Source organism: Thalassophryne amazonica, chromosome 13, assembly GCF_902500255.1.
Source record: "Thalassophryne amazonica chromosome 13, fThaAma1.1, whole genome shotgun sequence".
Lineage (NCBI taxonomy): Eukaryota > Metazoa > Chordata > Actinopteri > Batrachoidiformes > Batrachoididae > Thalassophryne > Thalassophryne amazonica.
In genome coordinates, this window is record NC_047115.1 from 95,203,808 (window position 1) to 95,230,013 (window position 26,206).

The 26,206-nt window shown below is 43.0% G+C and overlaps 1 protein-coding gene across 1 annotated transcript; it reads left to right on the plus strand.

The window, feature by feature from the left end:
• Window positions 1-2,820: 2,820 nt before the first annotated feature.
• Window positions 2,821-22,444, plus strand: mlh1 (mutL homolog 1, colon cancer, nonpolyposis type 2 (E. coli)). The gene is made up of 19 exons (XM_034185639.1): window positions 2,821-3,055; window positions 3,524-3,614; window positions 8,358-8,456; window positions 8,534-8,607; window positions 8,682-8,754; window positions 8,827-8,918; window positions 9,004-9,046; window positions 11,123-11,211; window positions 11,287-11,399; window positions 11,470-11,563; window positions 11,637-11,790; window positions 14,062-14,375; window positions 19,503-19,630; window positions 19,734-19,842; window positions 19,913-19,976; window positions 20,048-20,212; window positions 21,462-21,554; window positions 21,628-21,738; window positions 21,815-22,444. The coding sequence occupies exons 1-19, from the start codon at window positions 2,949-2,951 to the stop codon at window positions 21,965-21,967; spliced, it is 2,166 nt and encodes a 721-aa protein (XP_034041530.1). The 5' UTR covers window positions 2,821-2,948; the 3' UTR covers window positions 21,968-22,444.
• Window positions 22,445-26,206: the final 3,762 nt, after the last annotated feature.

The following is a 26,206-nucleotide window of genomic DNA, read 5'->3' on the forward strand; positions in this document are numbered from 1 at the left end:
CTTGTGTGGAATATATCCTCTTTGTCATATATGTATTAGTATCCTTTTGTAACCTGATAACACATTTTGCAGCATTAGCATGCACGCTAACTTCAGCTAACTTAAAGCCAGCAAATGCACAGAGGCTGATTTACAAATACTCCTTGATTTGCATAACTTCCGCTTTTGTCAAAAGCTCATGCACGCACGCACGCACGCACACCCCGCAGACACTGTTAAAACATAAATATTGTTTTTGATTGACTGATCAATAGAGGGGCTTCATTGAACATGTACAAATTGTATGTAAGACAACACGATCTTAATAATTAATTAAACAACTGCAAATTATAAAGCTCACAAACCTCATATGGCCAAGGGTATTTTAGCATTGCGTTATATTTTTTGTTCAATCAGGTGTCAGGTATATTAGAATTTCTAAAATAATGCCCTGTAGTGAAAAATAAAATCTACCACATGACATGAATGAAATTAAAATATAAAAGCCAACATGACAGGTCAGCACCTTTTACAATAACGCAAGTAAATCATCACTTTTACAGCCATTTGTCTTCAGACAAGTCAGAGGATGAATACATGAACATTTTCAAGTCACTGAATAGGTCTTGGACTTCTTGACTTGAAAGTTCCCAAGAAGGGTGGCTGCGGGGCTGCAGACATACCCAACTTGAAAGTTCAGCTGCAGTTTGCCAGAAGGCACACGGGACATGCAAACTTAGATTTGATCCGTTTTGTTGTATGAACATCTTCTTCTGCTTCACTCCACCATGAAGCTGTGAATGGTGATTTAAAATGCAAAACGTGCACTACGCACAATTTATCCACTGGCAGCCACAGAAGCCTATAATGTCTTCAGTGTCATTGAGGTGTCTTGGTGGCTTTCCTCACCAGTCTCCTTCTTGCAGTTTTTTTTTTAAATCTGATGTCACTCCAACACAGTGGCTTAGTGGTTAGCACTATTGCCTCACAGCAAGAAGGTCATGGGTTCGATTTCCACCTGTGGCCTTGTGTGGAGTTTGTATGTTCTCCCCGTGTTTGTGTGGGTTCCATCTAAAGACACACAGATCAGGTGGTTTGAGAACTTTATCACAAAAATTGTCCGTAGGTGTGATTTTGTTTGTCTATATGTGTCTATATGACCCTTAATTGGCATAAGCGGTTGAAGATGAGTGAGTGAGTGTACAATAGCTAATCTGAAAATGGATGATTCCATTTTTCTGGAATCCAAAACTGTCTTGTGTAGTCACCCATAGCCAAGAATCCAAGATGGCTACCCACACCAGGAGGATCTGACAACCAAAGCCTGACTGGCCGTGGCATGGAAGCAGGAATGGGAGTCGGCAGGACATACACGTCTACACCATTATGTCCCGGATCCTGGAGATAGCGTCGTAGGAGAAGACCTACCTTGCTGGCAGTGGACCCTCCTAACTGCCTACGCACAGGGGTCGGCTGCTTCAAGGCGTCCATAAAACAGTGGGGTCTAACAGACAGCGCAGTGTGTGAGTGCGGGGAGGCTGAGCAGAGTGCCAACCACATTATCACCTCCTGTCTCCTGCACAGACCACCTTCAGAGGAGGGCCTTTTCTGAGTGGGACCTGAGACGAGGGCGTGGCTACATGACACAATGCTGGACATATGATGACCATACACAAGTGGAAAGCAATCCCATTCCTTGGAAACTTCTTCCTGTGAGGCAACAGTGCCTGGCATCAAAACAGACACATGAAAAGGCATATTGAATATATTCTACAGAAATAATTTTATTTGGGCAAGTACATAAATAAAATGAAATAAAAATTGTTCTTTCACCAACCCTACCTACTCACCTTTTTCAAATCTGTTTCCACCAACCAAAATCAGGTTTTTTTAAAAAAGTAATAATAATAAAATAATAAGGACAAAAATGTGTTCAATAGAACAATAGCTACAAATAAAATTTGGATTTTGCATTACAGTCAGAATGGATGCAAGAAACGTGGTGCAAAAACATAACCTTGATAAGTTTTGCACAAGCAATCATATATTTCTATTTTGTTTCAGTTTTTTAAATTTTTAAATTTTGTATATTCTCGTGGTATCACATCATTTATTATGTATTAGATCAATATGAATAATAATACTAAATGACACTTTTATTTTTCTGGAGTCATAAATTTCAGTGGGCCAAACTTGGGGCCTAGCTGCTGTGGATATTAAAAAGCTGTACCAAGTTTCTTTTACATTTTAATAGTTTAATTTAAACAGAACAGTAAACATTTTATATATATTTTTTATTTTATTTTGGTGTTATATCTAGTCTTCTTGTGCTATTACAAAATGGATTAGAGTGGATCATTCCTGGCATAATGTAATAAACCAAAATAATAAAATAGTGGGTTTCAGCCTTGTCTACTCAATTCTTTCATTTGGTTCTAGTTTACTGGTACTTACATATTTTATTCAGTGACTTGTATTCAGTGTTTTTACACAACTGTTTGTTGTTGCATGAAAAAAATAGATCTCAAATACCGATCCAAAAAAAAAAAGTCTGCCAGCGCGGGGAAATGAACATGCCACGCCCCCAAGGTTTTCGTCTTGCGCGGTTCCAACAAAGAGTGTTTGTGGTGTGAAAGATAATTCACGGACGCCTCGAAACCATAGATCGTATCCTCGAAACATAAACAGCAATCTTCTTCAACAGCTATTTCGTACGAAAATAAAAATGTGTGCTTGTTATATTACGTTAATTAGAGTTTGTGTAACCAAATAAACCACCGTAACTTTCCCAGTAAAATCTTTTAAACAAGAGGCATGTTGAAGGTTCAGTATATTTTGCCAGAGTGAGAGCTCTTTCTTCTCCCGCTATCTTTTGCCCGAGTCCAGGCAGCACTAAATAAATGCATCTTTGTAGCAACATTATTATGTTTGGGTGTCGTTAAATTAAATTAAGCCAGAGAAGAACGAACATGGCAGGCGTTATCCGGAGACTCGACGAGACTGTTGTTAACCGGATTGCTGCAGGAGAAGTTATCCAGCGTCCCGCTAACGCTGTCAAAGAAATGCTGGAAAACTGGTGAGGCGCTGCTAGCTAACTGACTGGAGGGAGCTAATGCGTCAAATGTCAGTATTTATCTAGCTGTAGTTACCAAAGCGTGTAGAAAATTACAGTAAAAGCTGCAGGTACTTGCAGCCTTTGTGTAGTAAAATGAAAGCCACATTAAAATTGTTGCAACTTTCGTAAGGATTCCAGAGCGGTGTTGCCAGATTTCCATCCAGAAACAAGCGATCACAGCTGAGAAATCTTACAAAAAAGATTCAGGCTTCTCTATTACACAAAAAAGACAGCCAGTAGTTTCGACACATTCTCTGATTCAGCTGAATGGAACAGTGTGTCCAAAAAGTGCAATCTGCAAGTCTAGATATGTATAAGGGACTGTTTCTTGTCTGGTAGTAAACAGATTTGTTCATACTGATAAATGTGTCATTGTGTAAATTGTGAATATTTATCAGCTGAATTACTGTTTGTTTTAAAATGTCACAGTTTAGATGCAAAGTCCACCAACATCCAGGTGACGGTGAAGGACGGCGGTCTGAAGCTCCTCCAGATTCAGGACAATGGCACAGGCATCCGGGTGAGTGCCGGGGTGTTCAAATCCTCTTTACCTTGGAGTACTGCTACTATATAGTGCAGCAGAGAAGATAATCTATACAGAGGAATCCTTCAAATGGTGATGCAAGCACCAAATAAGGCACAAATACACATTATGAAAAAGCAGTGTCCACCTGACTATTCAATAGGTGGCCAGGTAGGGGTTAATTGAAGAATTGCACAGGGGTCAAGATTTAAAAATGCTCCAATCATATTAAAAACTATACCACATTATTTGTCTGATCATAAAGATTTCAAAAAGGTATAGTTTGGACAATCTATGGCTGAATTCTGTGGCGTTATACGGTAAAAAATGGCAGCAATGGTGAGACTGGTCAATTTCAGTTTGTACAGGGGTTGTATAAAAGTTAAAGTTGCTCCAATTTTGACAAAAAGTGATGCAAATTATTGTTTGTGTAAATAGAGTTGTAAAAAGGAATAGTTTGCACCATATGTCATGTTTCGTTATCATATTACAGGGTAACATATGTGCCATAGACTCCAATGGATGTGGACGTTGTTTGACTTTTACTGTGGACACCAAGCATTCAATTAATCCTATTAGCTCAACCACATTGACATCATTTGAGTATTGACACCTTTATGGGTGATTCTTAGACTACGGGCACTTATTATGTCCTTTGATCATATTGTATGAAAAACAGAAAAAAGGGGAAATTTCACACGTTTATAGTTATCTTTACAATGAAAGTGTGTTAAGAAATTTGTTCTCGTAGTCTATGATGACTTTTTCACCTTTTTTCAGCATCATTATATGCAAATATTGCCTTTTTGTGCTTGTCCCACACCCAGACTTTTGATCTTCAATGATAAAAATGAATGGTAAAGAAATGTTTTTTCTAATGTTTTAAAATATCTCTGAATAAAATATCAGTAAAATAATCAAAACATAATTGGGGTATTCAATGTCATACAACTGTTGTGATTTTTTTAAACAAAATGTAGTTGTCCCACACTATTGCCGCAATTTCCACCACAACACTGTAATGTCCCTTTAAACAGTTTGTATGAAAGATTGTTTGGGTAGTTTCTATGGAGATAAACAGTGACATCAGAACACATGTATATAGCACCAAATCACAACAAACAGTTGCCCCAAGGCGCTTTATATTGTAAGGCAATGGTGTGGTGGAAATTACATTTACAAGGCCAATAGTGCCCATAGTTAAAGAATCACCCTTATATGGCTTTGATGGAGGTTGATGAATAGATTGTGGACCTGCTGCTTCTGATAAGAGATCTTACTGATTGGGCAAGTCTGAATGAAAGCTTGTAATCTGAGTTGTACTGGTCAAACTAGAACTACGCCAAGTTTGTTTTACAAGTGAGAGCATCTTACTGATTAAATGTCAATGGAGTTATTAAAAACAGGCCACAGTGTTACTTTGTGCTCAGCAGAAAAACATTTCTTTCAAGCCTGGTTCTCTTGCATGCAATAGACTTTTACCTACATAAGGTCGTACTGTACAGCATGCATGCCTGCACACATAAGCAAACAATTGTCAATAAAGGCCCTCGTCCCCCATCACGAAAATTTCATTCCTCCAGGGTGTTTATCAACATAAATACAATAAATGTATACACTGTGATGGTATCTGCACAAGTCACCACCAGAAGATCATTCTCCATGGTGTGATATGTTCTAAATGGTGACTGTAGTGTCTCAAAGAAGTTATCAGCAAGATGAGCCACAAGCTGCTGTGAAACTACTTTTTCAAGAATTTTTGAGGAGAAAGGTAGATTCAGTACTGGTCTAAAATTAGACAGAACTTGGATCTAGGTTGGGTTTCTTCAGAATAGGTTTAATCACAGCAGTTTCAAAACCTGCAGAATCAGTTCTGACAGTGACAGGTTAGTAAGGGCCCCTTCACACATAACACGATTGAAGTCGACTAACGCACAAAGGAGGAATTGCATGCCAGTCGTAAAAAAATCGGAGCTGCCTCCAACGCCTTGTACACCTGTCGCTACAACTATTCACACACACAAGCGGCAGGTAGACAGAGTGTGCCCTGTGAGAGCCCATTTGATCCCTCTTGCGGCAGGGGTCGGCCAAATTCCAGGTGACACACACAAATATCTAATACTGCTCGCGGAGCACTTCTGAAATGTGTGGCCATTTGCACTGTTAGCATGAAAATAGTGAGCAGACGATCAATTTAGAACTGGATGTGAAATTTGTCTAAGTGCCCCCACGAGTGTGGCGTTGCCAAGTACACATGTGGCGTGCCAGAGTGTTGCCCCGCCCAACACGTGGTGTGTGTGCTCCCCCCGTAGGCTCATCTGATCACAGAATGACACCTTGGTCTGTGTGCTGAACGGACTGGAGAGGCACACATTGACAGGCTGTCCCAGCTGAAACGGACCGTCAGTTCATGTGGACACGCAGCAGGTGATCTGAATGTCACGTCTGTCTGTTGGGACGGACACGCGTGCAGGCCCGGACCGACATGCGTGTCCCGTGAGCGGAACACCGCAGGTGACAAGCCAACAGTGTGACAAATACTCCACTTTCAGTCACGTATCCGCAAAAATACGTCATAACAAACCCCATTTGGTCAGTTATTACGGTGCTTTTTTCGCCATGATTAAAGATGACAAAAACCTCTTCTATACATCGTCTTTTAGGCTTTGCATGCTCCCATTATAAGATGGCAATTGTAGCGCAATGGTAAAGTTTTCTTCTGTTAATCAGAGCTTTTGTAAATTGCAGGTTTGAATCCCACGAGTGGCATTTATTTTTTATTTAACCACAGGGTTCTGTATTGCATCCCCTTTTTATTTATTATTTATATCAACCCAGTGATTTTCACTAATTCTACACCAATATCTACGCTATCAGTGTCCAGTGATTGCAGTAATTATTAATATACCTGGCTGGACATAAGACATAATGACAGCGCACTGCGTCATTCATGTCATTTCATGACTGTACGTCTGTGACCATGGGTCATCTACAGAGGAACAGACGGTGGCCCTTTAGACAAGGTTCTGTTGATGCTCTGTGGGATATCATCAACAGGAAGATGAGACACACCAGACCCAATGATGCAAGCTGAAGGCTGCTATCAAACCAACCTGGGCGTCTGTGACACCTAAACAGGGCCACAGGCTGATTGCCTCTGTGCCGCGCAACTCTGATGCAGTCGCTGAGAACTGAATGCAAATTTGGCAAGAACCTTGTAGCTCAGGGATCATGATGGTGTCCTCTCCACTGTGGTGGTGTTCAGTGTGGCTGCAATGGCGACAACCTTTTTTTTTTCCCCTCTGTGGCACCTTTGCACCAAGAAAATCGCCCGGGTCATGTGTCACACCCAGATCACATACCCGCGCTGCCGTGGCCAGATCCACAAGCACACAGACACCTCTCTCTCGGCTTGAGCTGGAATGTGTTTTTACGCGTGTGTAGGATGAGCCAGATTTGGAAAAACGGGGCTGAAATGCTCTCTGGCAAGAAACCAATCCAGCTTAAATCCAGCTCCAGCAGGATTCCAAACCCCAGTCTGAATGTGGTACCCTATACGCCCTTTCAGTTTCAATTTATTTTCATTTATATAGCGCCACAGAGTTCACAACAGAGTTGCCTCAAGGTGCTTCACACAAGTAAGGTCCAACCTTACTAACCACCAGAGCAGCAGTGGTAAGGAAAAACTCCCTCTGAGGAAGAAACCTCAAGCAGACCAGACTCAAAGGGGGCCATGCTACAGAGATAAGGGTGATTCTTTGACTACGGGCACTTAGTCCTTTGATCATATTGTATGAAAAACAGAAAAAAGGGGAAATTTCACACTTTTATAGTTATATTTACAATGAAAGTGTGTTAAGAAATTTGTTCTTGTAGTCTATGATGACTTTTTCATCTTTTTTCAGCATCATTATATGCAAATATTGCCTTTTTGTGCTTGTCCCACACCCAGACTTTTGATCTTCAGTGATAAAAATGAATGGTAATGAAACGTTTTTTTCTAATGTTTTAAAATATCAATAAAATATCAGTCAACTTTTTTCTTATATAGCGCCAAATCACAACAAACAGTTGTTGTGATTTTTTTTTAAACAAAATGTAGTTGTCCCACACTATTGCCGTAATTTCCACCACAACACTGTAATGTCCCTTTAAACAGTTTGTATGAAAGATTGGGTAGTTTCTATGGAGATAAACAGTGACATCAGAGCACATGTATATAGCGACAAATCACAACAGTTGCCCCAAGGCGCTTTATATTGTAAGGCAATGGTGTGGTGGAAATTACATTTACAAGGCCAATAGTGCCCGTAGTTAAAAAATCACCCATAAATTACAGAACAATTCACAAAACGAACATACAGGAAATGCTCTTTAAAGCTAAATCCAGATTTACAGATTAAAGCAACACCTCCACCTTGTTTAGTACACCTGAGTAAACTATAAGGTGTTAAAGCCAGTCACAGCAGTGACCGAGCCTTCTTAAATATTAGTTGTAGATGAGATTTATTTTGTAACTATTATTTTAAAAAGAACTCTATGTGGAGCTAAAGTAGGCATGACGATTAACTCTGATATTGTTTGTTAAAATGTGCAGTCTGAGAAACAGATTGAAGGTTTTTAGTTGGGGTGTATTTAAAGTTTAGAACGGTTTTCCGCGTGCCTTCTCACTCGATGGTGCCCTCTGGGTGAAGAAGCTGTTGGTGTGATTTTTACGTGTCCTTTGTGTCACTGACGCAGAGAGAAGACATGGAGATCGTTTGTGAACGTTTTACCACCAGCAAGCTTCAGACCTTTGAGGACCTCACGGCAATTTCAACCTACGGCTTCAGAGGGGAGGTGAGCGGAGTCGGAACAACGATAACACACACTCTGTGTTACTAACCTTCACTCCTGCTGCTGTCTGTGTGCTTCAGGCGCTTGCTAGCATAAGTCACGTTGCTCATGTGACGATAACGACGAAGACCGCTGAAGCCAAGTGTGCTTACAGGTACGGTTACATGGTGCACGTTTTGTATGAGGATGGCGGTTCTCCAGCTGATGTCTTATTGTCTTGTTGTGTAGAGCTAGCTACAGCGACGGGAAACTCAAAGGGCCTCCGAAACCCTGCGCGGGAAACCAGGGGACACAGATCCTGGTGAGTTTGTTGTGGAAGGTGGCAGAGCAGATGATGTGCAGACGTACTGAGAAACGTGTGTCCGGTGTGCAGGTGGAGGATCTGTTCTATAACGTGTCCACCAGGAGGAAAGCTCTGAAGAGCCCCAGTGACGAATACTCCAGGATTGTAGATGTTGTCAGCAGGTGTCTCCACCGCCTTTGTCATTATGATGAATTATTCCTACTTGCTTCATGACGATCAGTTTTTACCTGTTGCCTTTTTTTGTAGGTACGCCATCCACAATTCAGGGAAGAGTTTTTCTGTTAAGAAGGTGAGACGTGTTTTATTCTGAATTTAATTCTAAAGCTGCACAAATTCACTTCTTGTTGAAATCTAGTTATTAGATCAGTTACAAAATAAGAGCTGATTTTATTGGCAGTGTAGTTATTTATTTTGGAGGGATTCTATGAGTTCCATCTGTGAGCTCTTACAGACAATATGGGGGAGGAAGCGCGTGCACAAGGTTCAAAGTTCATGGTGCATTTAATGGAAACTGGGAACTCGGACGTGACAACTGACAACTATGAAAGGAGCAGTGGTTAATGTGCCAAGTCGTTAATGTGCTTGGTTTCAGTGCAGAAGGGCTGCGGTTCAAACCCCACCCTGCGCCATTTCTCCATGTAATGTGGAGTTGCGTCAGAAAGGGCATCTGGTGTAAAACTTGTGCCAAATCAACATGCAGACCCACCTTGGAGCTGCTGTGGCGACCCTGAGTGAAAACAAGGGAGCAGCCAAATGGACTTACTTACATTAGCCTCCCTAAAGGTCTGCAGAAAAACATCAGTCCTCCATCCAGGACGTATACCGGTCCACGACCAGGAAGCAAGCTGGTAACATCTCTGCAGAACCCTCACACCCTGGACACACACTGTTTATACTCTCCCCCTTTCATCACACTGATGAACAACTTAACCCACCAAAAAATTCACTAATTCATCGACCTCATGTACAACTTGTGAGAGAATTGGGCCACTTCCTGTGGAAGCCCCATATAAATATACTTCAACAATAAAAGATTAAATGCCAATAATAAAAATACACTAAAACAAAGCACAAAAATCCCAAATTAAAGAGCTGATTTAAAGATAATCAGATGTACTTATGTTAGTGTTTCCAAAGCTGTGGTCCAGCAGTCGGTGCTCGTCTGTCAAATCACATCCACCACCCTGTCCATCGCCCATGTATCTGTCCATCTTGCTCAGTTTTGAGAATTTAGAAGTCCTTGTGGTACACGCCACAGGCTGAGGGCCGCTATTTTCTTCTCCATCCGTCTCCATCTGAACATTCTGTTTGTCCAAACTACATCAAATAACATCCAGTATGTCGTCCATCGCATGTTTGTTAATTTTTGGAATTTAAAAGCCCTTATGTTGAACCTATAGGGCCAGTAAGCTTTTTAAGATTTAAATCATAGAAATTATTTTCACTGGCACCACTATAATTTTATTTATTAGCATTTAAATAGGGGATTTGTAATATGACATTACCATTATAATCAAAATTTGTGTTGTCTAGAAAAATTAAAAGTTTCCCTGGAGGCTAAAATATAAAAGAACAGACGACCTTAAGCTACTTAGGCAGCGATGGTTGAGACTGACAGTGACATTGTTGATCACATGGGGCTTCCCCAGACTTATGCAAAGCATTATGGGAGCACACGGTGGCAGCCAATCAGAGTAGAGAGGGACAGTGACGTGTGCTGGCTCATCTCTCTGTGGCTCCTCCTCCAGCATTGTGGAAAACGCATCATTTATGTGTAAATCTAAGATGTTTCTCATATTATGTAAAAGCAAGTGAGAAATAAACACTTCTTTAATAGAAAAAGCCTGTTTTTGTAACCTGATAACACATCTGGAGTGATTTACAAGATATTCCACAGACATCGTCACACATCACATCAACGCAACTTCCAGTGTTTTTAAAAGCTAAAGCATGAGTGCGCGTGCGTCCTGCAGATACCGTTAAAGAAGAAGAAAATAATGGTTATGTAAGTCCCCCCGAGATAAATATGTTCTCGATTTAAAATGAGCTGTAATTTTAAAAGACATTTAAAAAATAAACTAATTTCTTGGCTTTCAGGAGAAACTCAGTTTTGTCAGTTAAGTGAAATTTGGGTGGCCCTCTAGCTTTAAGTAACAGTACATTCTGTGACGTGCACATGTGCTGCTTCTGCTCTCCTGTCCATTGTGAAACTCTCCCAGGGAAATGCTGTGTTAAAACTTGACCTCCACATAGATAAAAATGGTGGGACTTATACTCCGGTGGGACTTACACCCGTGGAGACGGCTGCAGATCTCTTCTTCTGCTTAAAGCCTGTTCTTGTTGTCTGTGTTCTTTCTCTCGGCAGCAAGGAGAGACCGTGGCAGATGTGAGAACTTTGCCCAGTGCGTCCGTGGTGGATAACATTCGAGCTGTTTTTGGCAGTGCCGTCAGCAGGTTTTTAACTCTGGATGGACTTGCAGTTGTGTGACGCATTGTCACGCTCTCGCTGACTGTGCGACTCGTTCTCAGGGAGCTGATTGAAGTTGGCTGTGACGACCAGAAGCTGGCCTACAAGATGAACGGTTACATCTCCAATGCAAACTATTCAGTCAAGAAATGCATCCTGATTCTCTTCATCAACCGTAAGGCTCACACCGCCGCTCACTGCGTATCCTGATCCAAACTCTTTACTAACGAAGTCTGATGTCTCAGATCGTCTGGTGGAGTCGAGCGCGCTGAAAAAAGCTGTTGAGACGGTGTACGCCGCTTACCTCCCCAAGAACACACACCCCTTCCTTTACTTCAGGTACCTGCACGTGCGTTTGTCTGTATGGTGCACGGCTAAGCTCACGTCCTCACGCCAGGTCTCTCTGCCGCAGCTTAGAAATCGCCGCTCATAACGTGGATGTGAACGTCCATCCCACAAAACACGAGGTGCACTTCCTGCACGAAGACAGCGTGATCGAGAGCCTTCAGAAGCACATTGAGAGCAAACTGCTGGGCTCCAACTCCTCACGCACTTACTTCAGTCAGGTATGAAGGTGACAACCCACTGCCTGGTACTGTACTGATTTTAGGCTTTTTAGATGTCGTTACCAATACAGAGCTTCATAAACGCTTGGATGTTATGCACGAATGAGCTCAAAGTGTAAAGTTTTAATTTGTAGTATTTATATCCAGACCCAGTAAAACGAGTCGGCGTCACAGCAGGTTCTACATGTGGCCTTCCCTACATGTTCATGAAGAAGTAAGTCGTGTATCTGCTTGTTTGTGGTGGAGCTCATCTCCAGATTCCACAGCATGAAGTCATACCTCCCTGTGGATGGGACACCAGTCCAACACAGGTTACATCTCCAGCTGAGGCCGCTACTCATTTTGACAACTGGATTGACTGAGACCGTGTTGATCAAGTGTCTTGTCCAAGGACACAGAAAAGTCACACAAGTGCAGGAATCAAACCCAGTTCTGTATATTGGCCGGTCAGCTCCTTTTTAATGGACGCTGAGTCATTAACATAATCATGTATTGTAGCTTTTTCTGACGTTGTTATACAGTAGTGTTCAGAATAATAGTAGCATCTGCTGTTGACACTACAAACTCAAAACTATTATGTTCAAACTGCTTTTTTATCAATCCTGTGAATCACTAAACTAGTATTTAGTTGTATAACCACAGTTTTTCATGATTTCTTCACATCTGTGAGGCATTTTGTTGGTTTGGAACCAAGATTTTGCTGGTTTACTAGTGTGCTTGGGGTCTGTGTCTTGCTGAAACACCCATTTCAAGGGCATGTCCTCTTCAGCATAAGGCAACATGACCTCTTTAAGTATTTTGACATATCCAAACTGATCCATGATACCTGGTATGTGATATATAGGCCCAACACCATAGTAGGAGAAACATGCCCATATCATGATGCTTGCACCACCATGCTTCACTGTCTTCACTGTGAACTGTGGCTTGAATTCAGAGTTTGGGGGTCATCTCACAAACTGTCTGCGGCCCTTGGACCCAAAAAGAACAATTTTACTCTCATCAGTCCACAAAATATTCCTCCAGTTCTCTTTAAGCCAGTTGATGTGTTCTTTGGCAAATTGTAACCTCTTCTGCACACGTCTTTTATTTAACAGAGGGACTTTGCGGGGGATTCTTGCAAATAAATTAGCTTCACACAGGCGTCTTCTAACTGTCACAGCACTTACAGGTAACTCCAGACTGTCTTTGATCATCCTGGAGCTGATCAATGGGTGAGCCTTTGCCATTCTGGTTATTCTTCTATCCATTTTGATGGTTGTTTTCCGTTTTCTTCCATGCATCTCTGTTTTTTTTGTTCATTTTAAAGCATTGGAGATCATTGTAGATGAACAGCCTATAATTTTTTGCACCTGCGTATAAGTTTTCCCCTCTCCAATCAACTTTTTAATCAAACTACGCTGTTCTTCTGAACAATGTCTTGAACGTCCCATTTTCCTCAGGCTTTCAAAGAGAAAAGCATGTTCAACAGGTGCTGGCTTCATCCTTAAATAGGGGACACCTGATTCACACCTGTTTGTTCCACAAAATTGACAAACTCACTGACTGAATGCCACGCTACTATTATTGTGAACACCCCCTTTTCTACTTTTTTTTTTACTAATAGCCCAATTTCATAGCCTTAAGAGTGTGCATATCATGAATGCTTGGTCTTGTTGGATTTGTGAGAATCTACTGAATCTACTGGTACCTTGTTTCCCATGTAACAATAAGAAATATACTCAAAACCTGGATTAATCTTTTTAGTCACAGAGCACTACTATTATTCTGAACACCACTGTATGCTCTTTGCAGTCTTTAACGTGTAGAAATCATCAGGTGGTGGGTTTTAATCCTGAGGATTACTACGAGGTGAGATTTGTGGGTTAATGAGGCCGGTTACGACTAAAACCGCCATTTCCAGGGACGTGAACATTAACTTTGATTGTGGACAAAATGACGTATTTAAGGACGTCATCCGTCGCTTTGAGAAACACTTTGACGAGTCACAGACAGATTACTGGACTCATGAAAATAATGGCTAGTTGCAGCCAAACTTGTTCTGTGATTTAGTTTATTGATGGTTTGATTCGATGGCTGTGACGACTCTTTGGATGTCACATGGACAGGGTCACATGACCTGATTGTGCTAATATTGTAGTGTGAAGGATGTTATTGGGTGGTTTGAGTTTATGTATAAAGACTGTGTGTGTGTGTGTGTGTGTGTGTGTGTGTGTGTGTGTGTGTGTGTGTGTGTGTGTGTGTGTGTGTGTGTTACTGTTCTGTGTTCAGACGTTGTTACCAGGACCGTCGGTCTCAGGAGGCTCTGAGGTGAAGTCCTCCAGATCCACAGCAGAGTCCGCTGAACGGGTCTACGCTCATCAGATGGTCAGAACCGACTGTCGGGCTCAGAAGCTGGACGCTTTCCTCCAGCCAAAAGAGAAGCCGCCCCCTGGTCCAGAACCCCCTGGTACCAGTGACACGGAGACTGCGACCAAACCTGTCCACTGTGAGGACGTAGAGCTGGACGATTCAGAGCTTTTGGACGCTTTGACTGAGCAGGAGGCGAAAGACGAAGAAAGTGTCGAGGCCCCCGACATTCAGAGGTGATAAGCTCATGTGTGCCCCCTTGTGGTCAGTCAGAGGATTGATTTAGTTACATGTGAGATATGACACAAGCAGACGAATGTGTCGTGTCTGTCCAGACAGACACGACACCTCGTCCCAGCGCTCACAGGTCTCACCGTGGGGTTTACCTGGAACAGTCTCACAGCAGGACACTTTATCTGGAAGAGGGAAGTCGCGACTGCTGCTAAGTGCGGCTCCTGGACGCTACACGCTAGCTGTGAGACGCTAATTTTATAGTTCATCGTTTTTTAAAGGATGTCTTTGAATTTGGAGCTCTCAGATGACACAAAGCCAAAGAACAACCATCAGTTTCTGACAAAACTCAGAAGTGAAACTCAGCCCAGACGTTTAACCTGCAGGGAATTTTCCTGATTCACCAAATGTGACGTATCATCGGTCACAGACACATTTTAAAACAGAGTTTTAGACGCAGTGCCAAACCCGTTCAGAGATTTAGTTTGTTTGCTGGTGCGATCATCAAACCTGTCAACTGATTTCTGTGAAACTTGACAAAATATTGCCAAATATTGAAATTTGAATATGATCAAGTTGCGGATCAAAGAGTGACGTCTCACAGTCTTTAATGTTCCAGGATCCTTTATTCATGTATGACTGAGTTATACATGAACGCACTTTGATTAAAAATGGGAGGGTGTGTGTGTATGAACACATGCACAGTTTGATTTGTTGGCCTGAGTAGAGGGTGCTGTCGGTGGTCTTCCAGCCAACATAACTTCATTTTGGGGGTTGGTGGCAGGATGGGCGCATCAGTCACCATCCATGAGAGTCTTCTGTTGGAGGGAGGGGCGTGTCAGTAAGGCGATGAGGGGAAAGCCATTTGGAGCCTAATCTCTAGAAAAGAGGAAACTACAGGAGCGCACCAACGGCTTCATAGCTGGACAGTAGAGACTCATTTGGTGCTGAGTTCATCCTCCACCATAGAGTTCAATATAGTGAAGCTAGAACGCGCACTCCCTATTCTGCCAATATAACGCTGCCGTGCCTACAGGGGACATGGCCGACATTACTAAAGAGGGCAAAACGGACACAAAGTACCCGGATGGGCAATACAGCGTGTGTGTTGGTGAATGTGAAAGCCAGAAAGAAAATAAAAAGAACATAAAAATAAAAACCCCAGACACGTCTTTTTGCCCTCTTTGGTAATGACGGCGCATTGCTCCCTGACGGCACATGGCCAGGTGTGAGTCCGCCCTCTAGCGGCACCCAGGTCCAAACCTGAGGTGGTCAGGCAGGTGGATGATGCTGTGGCTGACGTACCTGACGGTAGATGTGGAGGTGTTTGTTAGAGGAATCTGTGACCAGGTTACCAGCCACGCCGGGCCTGCTTACCTAGGAACCAGAACACCACGTTCCTGCAGACATCATTGCGTTGCAGTTGTGGTGGGCAGTGGTTTGGTCCAGTACTGTCCCGTTGGGTTGGCTGATCCTCCAGCCTGGATGACGACTGCCTCCAGAATCAGGACTCTGGTGGCTGATCTGCCCGTCAATTGTGGACTATTAGTTATCCACCACAGCTGATGAAACAGCTGACTGTGTGACAGCTCCAGGGAACTGGGGTGTTGGAGCTGAACTGCTTGGAGCAGGTGAGGATGCAGTTCTCCCGGCATTGCAGCCTGGAGTGCAATTCTTTGTTTCAAACTGGGTCCGGTATCCTGCCTGTGGACTGGAAGAGAGGATCTACCATCACTCTCCAGGCAGGAAAAGTGGGTTGTCTGCTGTGAAGGAACTGCTTTCTGTCCCAAGAATGGTACTTGCAGATAGAGATACGGCTGCAACAAACGATTATTTCGATCATCGCTGAATCTGATGGGGTTTCGACACGATTAATCGGATTAGCAGGGAATTTTTTAAAAATGTGCCAGGGAAACAATTTTTCTCTCCTTCCATCACTTTATTTAACAACAGAACATTTGAAAACTTAAAATACTTGAAAATCAACAAATCATCAAATATCCCCTGGCTGTTGAAATATAAAATAATAAAGAATCAAACAGTTTATAATAAAGAACAAAAATAATTATTTCAAATGACATTGCTTTATCAAAGTGCTGAGTTGTCATAAAACAACATTGAAACATATAAATGTTATAAAATATATAGTGAAAAAAGAGGTATTTTTGTTGCTGCAAATGAGCAATTAGCATAACCAGTTAACCATAAAACCTAAATCAAAAACTGTAGCCTGACTCATTATATGTGCAACATTCTCTGTATAACTTGTAAACTATGTGGTCATTTCACAATGACACACGTGACTCAAGTCTCTTTCTCTAAAATTGTATTGTAGCATTATTAGTTATTATTACTATTATTATTGTTGCTATTATTAATATCAATAAAAATAAATTAAAAAATATAATAATTTGTAATACATTTGACTCTTACAACAACAAACGCTGAGCCATTAATTATTATACAGAAAAATGCACAAACATGCTGAAATGCCAGCAGCTTAATGCTAACTTTAACATTGAAAACATCATAGACATGCTAAGTGTTAGCATCGGCGTTAGCATAAAATGCATCTATCAACTGTTTCAGAAGACCATAACAGGTCAGTTTAACATAAAAAAGGTAAATATTCCTCAGACATTTGCTCTTTAGGGTTTTAGTGGAGAAAAATGAAGATAAAGCGAAATAAAACAAATGAAACCAAGGAAGCAGCAGCTCGAAGCACTCCTTCACTGGTTCAAGATTCAAAGCAAAGCTCGGTTGATTATATGGAAGAAATGAAACATTTGTGGTAAAACAAAGTTATTTAGCAACTAATCGACGACTAAATTAGTTGACAACTATTTTAATAATCGATTTTAATCGATTAACTCAGTTGTTTCAGCTCTACTTGCAGACGTCTTGCTCGTGGGTTCTAGCATTTATCAGGAATGTGGGATAACTGGCTTACTGTAGGTGACTTCGCTCTGATCTTTGCAGGATCAGTAGAGGTCCTCAGTCAGCACAGAAGCTGAAAGAGGAGTCAGAGTGTCTGGTTTCAAATGTCCTGGATCAAGACAAAGAACCAGGCTTTCAGTAACTTCCTGGACTTGGTCATCACAAGTCTGGTTGTGGACCTCGTAACTTTCCGTGTAGGCTCTCAGTTGTCCAGGTGGTTTCCATAGTAGAGAAGCTTGAATCTTCGACTGGACTGGGTTGCTTGACGCGAGGACGTTTCGCTTCAAATCGCAGAAGCTTCCTCAGCTAAAATTCTTGCTCTGGTGGTCTGACTTCTGTCTTGACTCTTGTAGAGAAGAATGAAGAACCTCGTAACTTGTAAACAAAAAACAAAACAAAAAAAAAAAACTTCACTTACCTGGACACTGACGTTCTTGGTCTGTGAGATCAAAAGACGCCTCAGAAATGCAATAATTTTCCATGCTGATAGTCCTGAGGTAGTGGGTCAGAAGTGTTTGAACAGCCCAGTACATTTGCAGGAGAACTAAGGTCCTGGTCTTGAGGGTCCTTGCTGATGTTTCTCTGATCATGTCGTTGTGAGACTTTCATCCTAACCAGTGACGCAACGTGATGACGGGATGTTTTTGGGATCCTTGATTATTGCTGGAACGATGCTCTTTCTTAGGGAGACTCTGAGAAGTGCTGCTTGGACTGTGGAGGAACATGAACTTCTGGCCATGTGGTGTGTTTATCGGTGCACGATCCGGCACACAGGTGCCTCGGTGTTTAGGACCCCAGCAAATGGAAAAAGTCGAGGGGATGCCCGCCCCCGCTCACCTCTGGACAACAGCAGCATTATTACGTTTAGTGAAGATGACCTTCAGTCTGCGATGTGTGCGTTTGACTTTGTCTACAAGCAGATGGGGCTCATCATCGCACTGAGACGCAACACCTACACGACTGCTAGCTTTGACTCTGCAACAACGCCACCAGCTGTCGAGTCTTTAGAAACTGGGAGCTGAACACTAAGACCAGGATCCTCGTGTGGAAGACAGCTGGCTTGTTTGCTCTCTTAGACCAGAAACCTGAACCACATACAGGAGACACGCGAGCCACCTGGGAGGCCTTCATCAGTGTTGCCTTCAAACATCTTGAAGCCACGTCCAGCAGCATGGAGGTGTTCCTCATCATGAGTCATCTTCAGTGGGAGGCAGCTGAGTTCCTCAAGAGCTGTTTTAATTTAAAGGTAGAAAATTGATTGAGAAGTGCGATAAGAACATCTTAAAGCAACGTTCAAGAGCAGCAGCGTTAACAGATGAGAAACAGTCACCCAAGAGAGGACAACCTGGAGATCCCACATTCATCAAGGAGTCCAGAAGCAAACAAGGGGGACAAAAACATGAAACCTCCTGCTCCTCCTGTCCGTAGCACACTGGGCCGTCCAGACTGCAGCACCGTACTCTGGAATTCAAATATTTGGGGACTCTTTGGATTTTACACCTTTTATGTTTTTAATGTCAAATAATAATAAAAATAATAATAAAAAGAATTCAGGGTTTTCTATATCAAAATTTCTAAAATTATACCATCATTTTAAAAGTTTTTATACATTTTAGTGTAACAACGACCGTGTTCTCTGGAGTGTAAGTCACATGTTTGGTGTTTTAAATTGTTTAGAGGCCCTGCGACTCGTACTCCAGTGTGATAAACCGAACAAAAATAGTTAATCATAGTCATAACAACTATATTGGCTTTCCCTGAAATCAATGCATGAAACAAAATACACTCCAAAGAATAAATGCCAATAGTAACAGTTCACTACAACGATGCACAAAATCTCTAATTAGGAAGCCGATTAATTTTTTTTTATAAACTCGTCTGCCAGCAGTCCATCAAACTGCATCAGGTGACATCCAACGTGTTATTTGTGTATCTTGCTTATTTTTGGAATTTAAAAGTAATTTTTAAAAGTAACAGCACACACTTTGGTGTGGACATGTGCTGTTGAGTTCCTGTTCATTGTTCACGTCTCCACCCGTTGACTTTTTTTTATTTTTTTTTATCGTTTGCTGTTTTTGAATGTTGACTCGTCAGCTCGTTGTGAAGCTCTGCCCCCAAGTGGCACAACTGAGTAGCTGCGTGTTTTGTCGTGAAGGCGATAACGCCGTCTTTGTGGGCTTCTTCTGATGTGGCAGGAAGCGTCCGAGGACAGAGAGGGAGCAGGAGGAGGAGCTGACGGCTGCAGCCACGCCCAAGAGGCGAGTCATCAAACTGACCAGCGTTAAAGAGCTGAGAGCTGAAATCGCCGACGACACTCACAAAGGTGAGAAAATCAAATGTGTCTCAGCACCAGGTGAACGTGTGATGCTGCATCCAGACACCTTCAGACCTGAGGAACGGTTGTTTTGTGTCTTTCCTTCTTGGAGGCCTTCAGGAGATGCTGCAGAACCACTCATTTGTGGGCTGCGTGAACCCCCAGTGGACTTTGATCCAGCATCACACCAAACTCTACCTGCTCAACACATCCAGGCTCAGGTGAGCAGCTCTCAGCCACAGCGTGCACCTCATCACGTGCACACCCACTCAAACCCGCTCTCTCTTCCAGCCAGGAGCTCTTCTACCAGATCCTGATCTATGACTTTGGGAACGTCAGTGTGCTGCGGTTGTCTGTAAGTACCGTGCCTCAGCTCAGCCCATGCGGCCGCCGGCTTCGAGCTTCATGTTTGTTTTGTGCTTGAAGACGCCGGCTCCGGTTTACGAGTTGGCCATGTTGGCGCTGGAGTCTGAGGAGAGCGGCTGGACAGAAGAGGACGGACCCAAAGAGGGCCTGGCTCAGTACATAGTGGACTTCCTGAAGAAGAAGGCTGAGATGCTGGAGGACTATTTCTCCCTGGAGATAGACCAGGTCAGTGAAACGTGTGTCTGCTTCAACAACGCTGGATGAAACTTAATGCTTCGAAAAAGCAGCTTTGTCTTTGGGGAGTGAGGAGGATCCATTGTTTTTTTTTTTTTGTGGTCCTTCTTACTGTATGAGGTGTCCTGTTTGGACCTTCAGCCATGACTCTGTGGTGTGCTTCTCTATATAATCTGGCTCGTGTGGTTACTTTAAAGAGGGCGTCGCCCCGTGCAGTGACAGTTGGCTAACTCATCAAGTCGGGGATCACCAGTAGCCTCGAAGTACAGTGGGGCCCTTGTTTGCCGCGTGGCTACTACAGTACCCATGAAGACCCAACAGGAACCGTGAACACGAGACAACGGGGCTCTGTTGGAACAAGAAGTCCTCTGCGGTGGATCAGGTGGAGGAGGTGATGGCTGTGAAGGTGGATGAAGGCTGCGGAAGGTCCTCAGACCCCGATCGTCTGCGATTTCCCAGCCATCAGACCATTATGTTTATTGGGTCCCATAAAGGGTGAAAGTCTGTCTGTACTTCACTTTTGAGCAGGATTACTTCATTTGTACTGCCCTGATTAATTATTATACTAAATGACCACTTTAACGTGCGCACTGTCATCTAACAGGAAAGGAACGCTTGGAATACTGTATACGTACCTCACACGCCGTGACCTCACACGCCGTGACCCCACCAAGCCTGAGTTTGGGTTCAAAATGTTTAGGTCACTGGAGCATACTTTATAAAATAAATACATTTGTGAGCTGACTAACTTCTTTTTACTTTCCAGTTGTCACCAAACTTGGTGTGTGTGTGTTCAGTATATTGATCCCAAGAAGCCTGTTGATTTTGGGGTCAGAGGTCAAAATGACAACTGTAATTTGCAGAAGTCTCCTGCAGAAAAGTGTCAGTGGTCGCAAACTCATTGAGGTTTGCGCAGGGCGCCATGCGTTAGAGCAGACTGAGTGCTGGTTCTTATAAATGCACCTGTAACATTTTCCCAGTACTGCGTTTGTCAGGTGGCACAGTAGCTTAGTGGTTTGCACTGTTTCCTCACAGCGAGAAGGTCGTGAGAGCACTTCCCACCTGGTTCTGTCTGTACTCCTGTGGGCTTCTTCCCACCTCCAGAACCGCAGGTTGGCCTCAGATGAAATGAACTGCTGTCTCATCCAGTGTGGAACCACAGACTGTGGAGTCGGGGGTTTGAGCCCCGGCACCGACTGTAGCTGTAGCAGCACGACATGACAGGTTTTGTGTGTAACAGGAGGGGAATGTAACGGGGCTGCCGCTGCTGCTGGATAAGTACACGCCCATCATGGAGGGGCTGCCGATGTTCATCCTGCGTCTGGCCACCGAGGTAGCAGAGCTCTGTGTGTGTGTGTGTGTGTGTGCACACAAGGTGGATGTGAACATTGTTGCTGCTTGTCCAGGTGAACTGGGACGGTGAGAAGGAGTGTTTCAGGGACTTCAGCAGGGAGTGCAGCAGCTTCTACTCCATCAGGAAGCAGTACGTCCTGGAGGCGGAGCCAGGAGCAGAGCAGGTGAGGAGGAGCACACACGCGCACACACACGGTGAGTAAACTGTGTGTATTCACTAGCTGATGTTTGTGGTTTCAGGACGAGCCGGACTCTTGGCGGTGGAAAGTCGAGCACCTCCTCTTTAAGGCTTTCAGGTCACTCCTCAGTCCCCCGAAACGCTTCAGTGAGGACGGCACCGTGCTGCAGGTTGCCAACTTACCCGACCTCTACAAAGTGTTTGAGCGATGCTGATCGTCTGAGAACTCAGTCTGCTCTACAGAAGGTTCTTTTAGTGATGCATCAAACGCCGCAGCACCTCCAGCTTTGTGACATCATTTTCTGACCCTTTGTCCAAAATTCTTCTTGGAAAACTCCAGGTGCCACAGCTGGACCCCAGACAGAGGGCGGAGTCAGACTGCTGACATCACAGTACTTGGACCGCCTCCATGTAAAAACTGATAAAATGTGTTAATAAAGAGACCTTTGAAATATGAAGCTGTACAGCTTTTGACACGAATCCTTCATAGGACTGACCTTTGACCGCTAATTTTTCAACTGTCTGATCAGCCATTTACTGGACTGTGTGCAGTTTAGGGACATTGTTATACTGATGGAGACCATGACACGACACACATGACTCAGCAGTTTTGCAAACATTTTACAAGCGAGTTCCCCCCTCCCCAAAACCCCATGTTCCCACCAGAACACTCAGATAAATGATCTTTATGCTCAGAAAATATCAAGTTCCACTCTTAACCTTTGGGAGTCAGTGTCGTGACATCACCGACATTTTTCTGGTTCTAGAATATCTTCCTGATCAACAGATTCATCTGCTCACAAAATGTTAAAGTTCATTATTAATACATCTTTGAAATAAATAAGAAAAGAACCTTCTGCATCAAATTTTCTTTCTGCCAAACATTCATTACTCTGGATCTCGGTTCCAGATCACCTCCAAAATCCAATCACTTACTTCTCTCAGTAATATCGTCATTAAAATCAGTTCTTATCCTGCTCACAAATAAATCCTGTTGAAAATAGTATAGTGACGTGCAGGTCGACACTCTGCAGCATCACTGCCTCCTTGGCACAGGAAACGTATTGATAAAAGCAGAAAACACCAGAAGTTGTTTCAGAAAATAGTGACATTACGTCCGCCAAGGACGTAATACAAATAATCATTCAATTTGTCTGTCAGTCTGTTAGGTGGATTATGTCAGAACTGCAGGGATTTGTGCCACAGCGATATTTGGGCACAGAAAACTCCACTGGATCCTGGAGGTGATCTGGATCCGGAGTGGTGGATGCCAGAAATCTCTGATTGCTCATTTTTAAATTTATTGAAGCAGAATTTCAGGAGTTTGCAGAATTCAGTGTTTTATCTGTAGTTATTAAAGGAAAAGCAGTTAAAATGTGGTTATCTGAGAAACTTTCAGTACAAAACCCCGACTGAACACTTGTGCACAGTAGTGTTCAGAATAATAGTAGTGCTATGTGACTAAAAAGATTAATCCAGGTTTTGAGTATATTTCTTATTGTTACATGGGAAACAAGGTACCAGTAGATTCAGTAGATTCTCACAAATCCAACAAGACCAAGCATTCATGATATGCACACTCTTAAGGCTATGAAATTGGGCTATTAGTAAAAAAAAAAGTAGAAAAGGGGGTGTTTACAATAATACACTCAACAAAAATATAAACGCAACACTTTTGGTTTTGTTCTCATTTTGTATGAGATGAACTCAAAGATCTAAAACTTTTTCCACATACACAATATCACCATTTCCCTCAAATATTGTTCACAAACCAGTCTAAATCTGTGATAGTGAGCACTTCTCCTTTGCTGAGATAATCCATCCCACCTCACAGGTGTGCCATACCAAGATGCTGATTAGACACCATGATTAGTGCACAAGTGTGCCTTAGACTGCCCACAATAAAAGGCCACTCTGAAAGGTGCAGTTTTATCACACAGCACAATGCCACAGATGTCGCAAGATTTGATGGAGCGTGCAATTGGCATGCTGACAGCAGGAATGTCAACCAGAGCTGTTGCTCATGTATTGAATGTTCATTTCTCTACCATAAGCCGTCTCCAAAGGCGTTTCAGAGAATTTGGCAGTACATCCAACCAGCCTCACAACCGCAGACCACGTGTAACCACACCAGCCCAGGACCTCCACATCCAGCATGTTCACCTCCAAGATCGTCTGAGACCAGCCACTCGGACAGCTGCTGAAACAATCGGTTTGCATAACCAAAGAATTTCTGCACAAACTGTCAGAAACAGTCTCAGGGAATCTCATCTGCATGCTCGTCGTCCTCATCGGGGTCTCGACCTGACTCCAGTTCGTTGTCGTAACCGACTTGAGTGGGCAAATGCTCACATTCACTGGTGTTTGGCACATTGGAGAGGTGTTCTCTTCACAGATGAATCCCGGTTCACACTGTTCAGGGCAGATGGCAGACAGCATGTGTGGCGGCGTGTGGGTGAGCGGTTTTCTGATGTCAATGTTGTGGATCGAGTGGACCATGGTGGCGGTGGGGTTATGGTATGGGCAGGCGTCTGTTATGGACGAAGAACACAGGTGCATTTTATTGATGGCATTTTGAATACACAGAGATACCGTGACGAGATCCTGAGGCCCATTGTTGTGCCATACATCCAAGAACATCACCTCATGTTGCAGCAGGATAATGCACGGCCCCATGTTGCAAGGATCTGCACACAATTCTTGGAAGCTGAAAATGTCCCAGTTCTTGCATGGCCGGCATACTCACCGGACATGTCACCCATTGAGCATATTTGGGATGCTCTGGACCGGCGTATACGACAGCGTGTACCAGTTCCTGCCAATATCCAGCAACTTTGCACAGCCGTTGAAGAGGAGTGGACCAACATTCCACAGGCCACAATTGACAACCTGATCAACTCTATGCGAAGGAGATGTGTTGCACTGCATGAGGCAAATGGTGGTCACACCAGATACTGACTGGTATCCCCCCCAATAAAACAAAACTGCACCTTTCAGAGTGGCCTTTTATTGTGGGCAGTCTAAGGCACACCTGTGCACTAATCATGGTGTCTAATCAGCATCTTGATATGGCACACCTGTGAGGTGGGATGGATTATCTCAGCAAAGGAGAAGTGCTCACTATCACAGATTTAGACTGGTTTGTGAACAATATTTGAGGGAAATGGTGATATTGTGTATGTGGAAAAAGTTTTAGATCTTTGAGTTCATCTCATACAAAATGGGAGCAAAACCAAAAGTGTTGCATTTATATTTTTGTTGAGTGTAGTAGTGTGGCATTCAGTCAGTGAGTTCATCAATTTTGTGGAACAAACAGGTGTGAATCAGGTGTCCCCTATTTAAGGATGAAGCCAGCACCTGTTGAACATGCTTTTCTCTTTGAAAGCCTGAGGAAAATGGGATGTTCAAGACATTGTTCAGAAGAACAGTGTACTTTGATTAAAAAGTTGATTGGAGAGGGGAAAACTTATACGCAGCTGCAAAAAATTATAGGCTGTTCATCTACAATGATCTCCAATGCTTTAAAATGGACAAAAAAAAAAAAAAAAAGACGTGGAAGAAAACGGAAAACAACCATCAAAATGGATAGAAGAATAACCAGAATGGCAAAGGCTCACCCATTGATCAGCTCCAGGATGATCAAAGACAGTCTGGAGTTACCTGTAAGTGCTGTGACAGTTAGAAGACGCCTGTGTGAAGCTAATTTATTTGCAAGAATCCCCTGCAAAGTCCCTCTGTTAAACAAAAGACGTGCAGAAGAGGTTACAATTTGCCAAAGAACACATCAACTGGCCTAAAGAGAACTGGAGGAATATTTTGTGGACTGATGAGAGTAAAATTGTTCTTTTTGGGTCCAAGGGCCGCAGACAGTCTGTGAGACGACCCACAAACTCTGAATTCAAGCCACAGTTCACAGTGAAGACAGTGAAGCATGGTGATGCAAGCATCATGATATGGGCATGTTTCTCCTACTATGGTGTTGGACCTATATATCGCATACCAGGTGTCATGGATCAGTTTGGATATGTCAAAATACTTGAAGAGGTCATGTTGCCTTATGCTGAAGAGGACATGCCCTTGAAATGGGTGTTTCAACAAGACAGTGACCCCAAGCACACTAGCAAACCAGCAAAATCTTGGTTCCAAACCAACAAAATTAATGCCTCGCAGATGTGAAGAAATCATGAAAAACTGGTTATACAACTAAATACTAGTTTAGTGATTCACAGGATTGCTAAAAAAGCAGTTTGAACATAATAGTTTTGAGTTTGTAGCGTCAACAGCAGATGCTACTATTATTGTGAACACCCCCTTTTCTACTTTTTTTTTTTTTTACTAATAGCCCAATTTCATAGCCTTAAGAGTGTGCATATCATGAATGCTTGGTCTTGTTGGATTTGTGAGAATCTACTGAATCTACTGGTACCTTGTTTCCCATGTAACAATAAGAAATA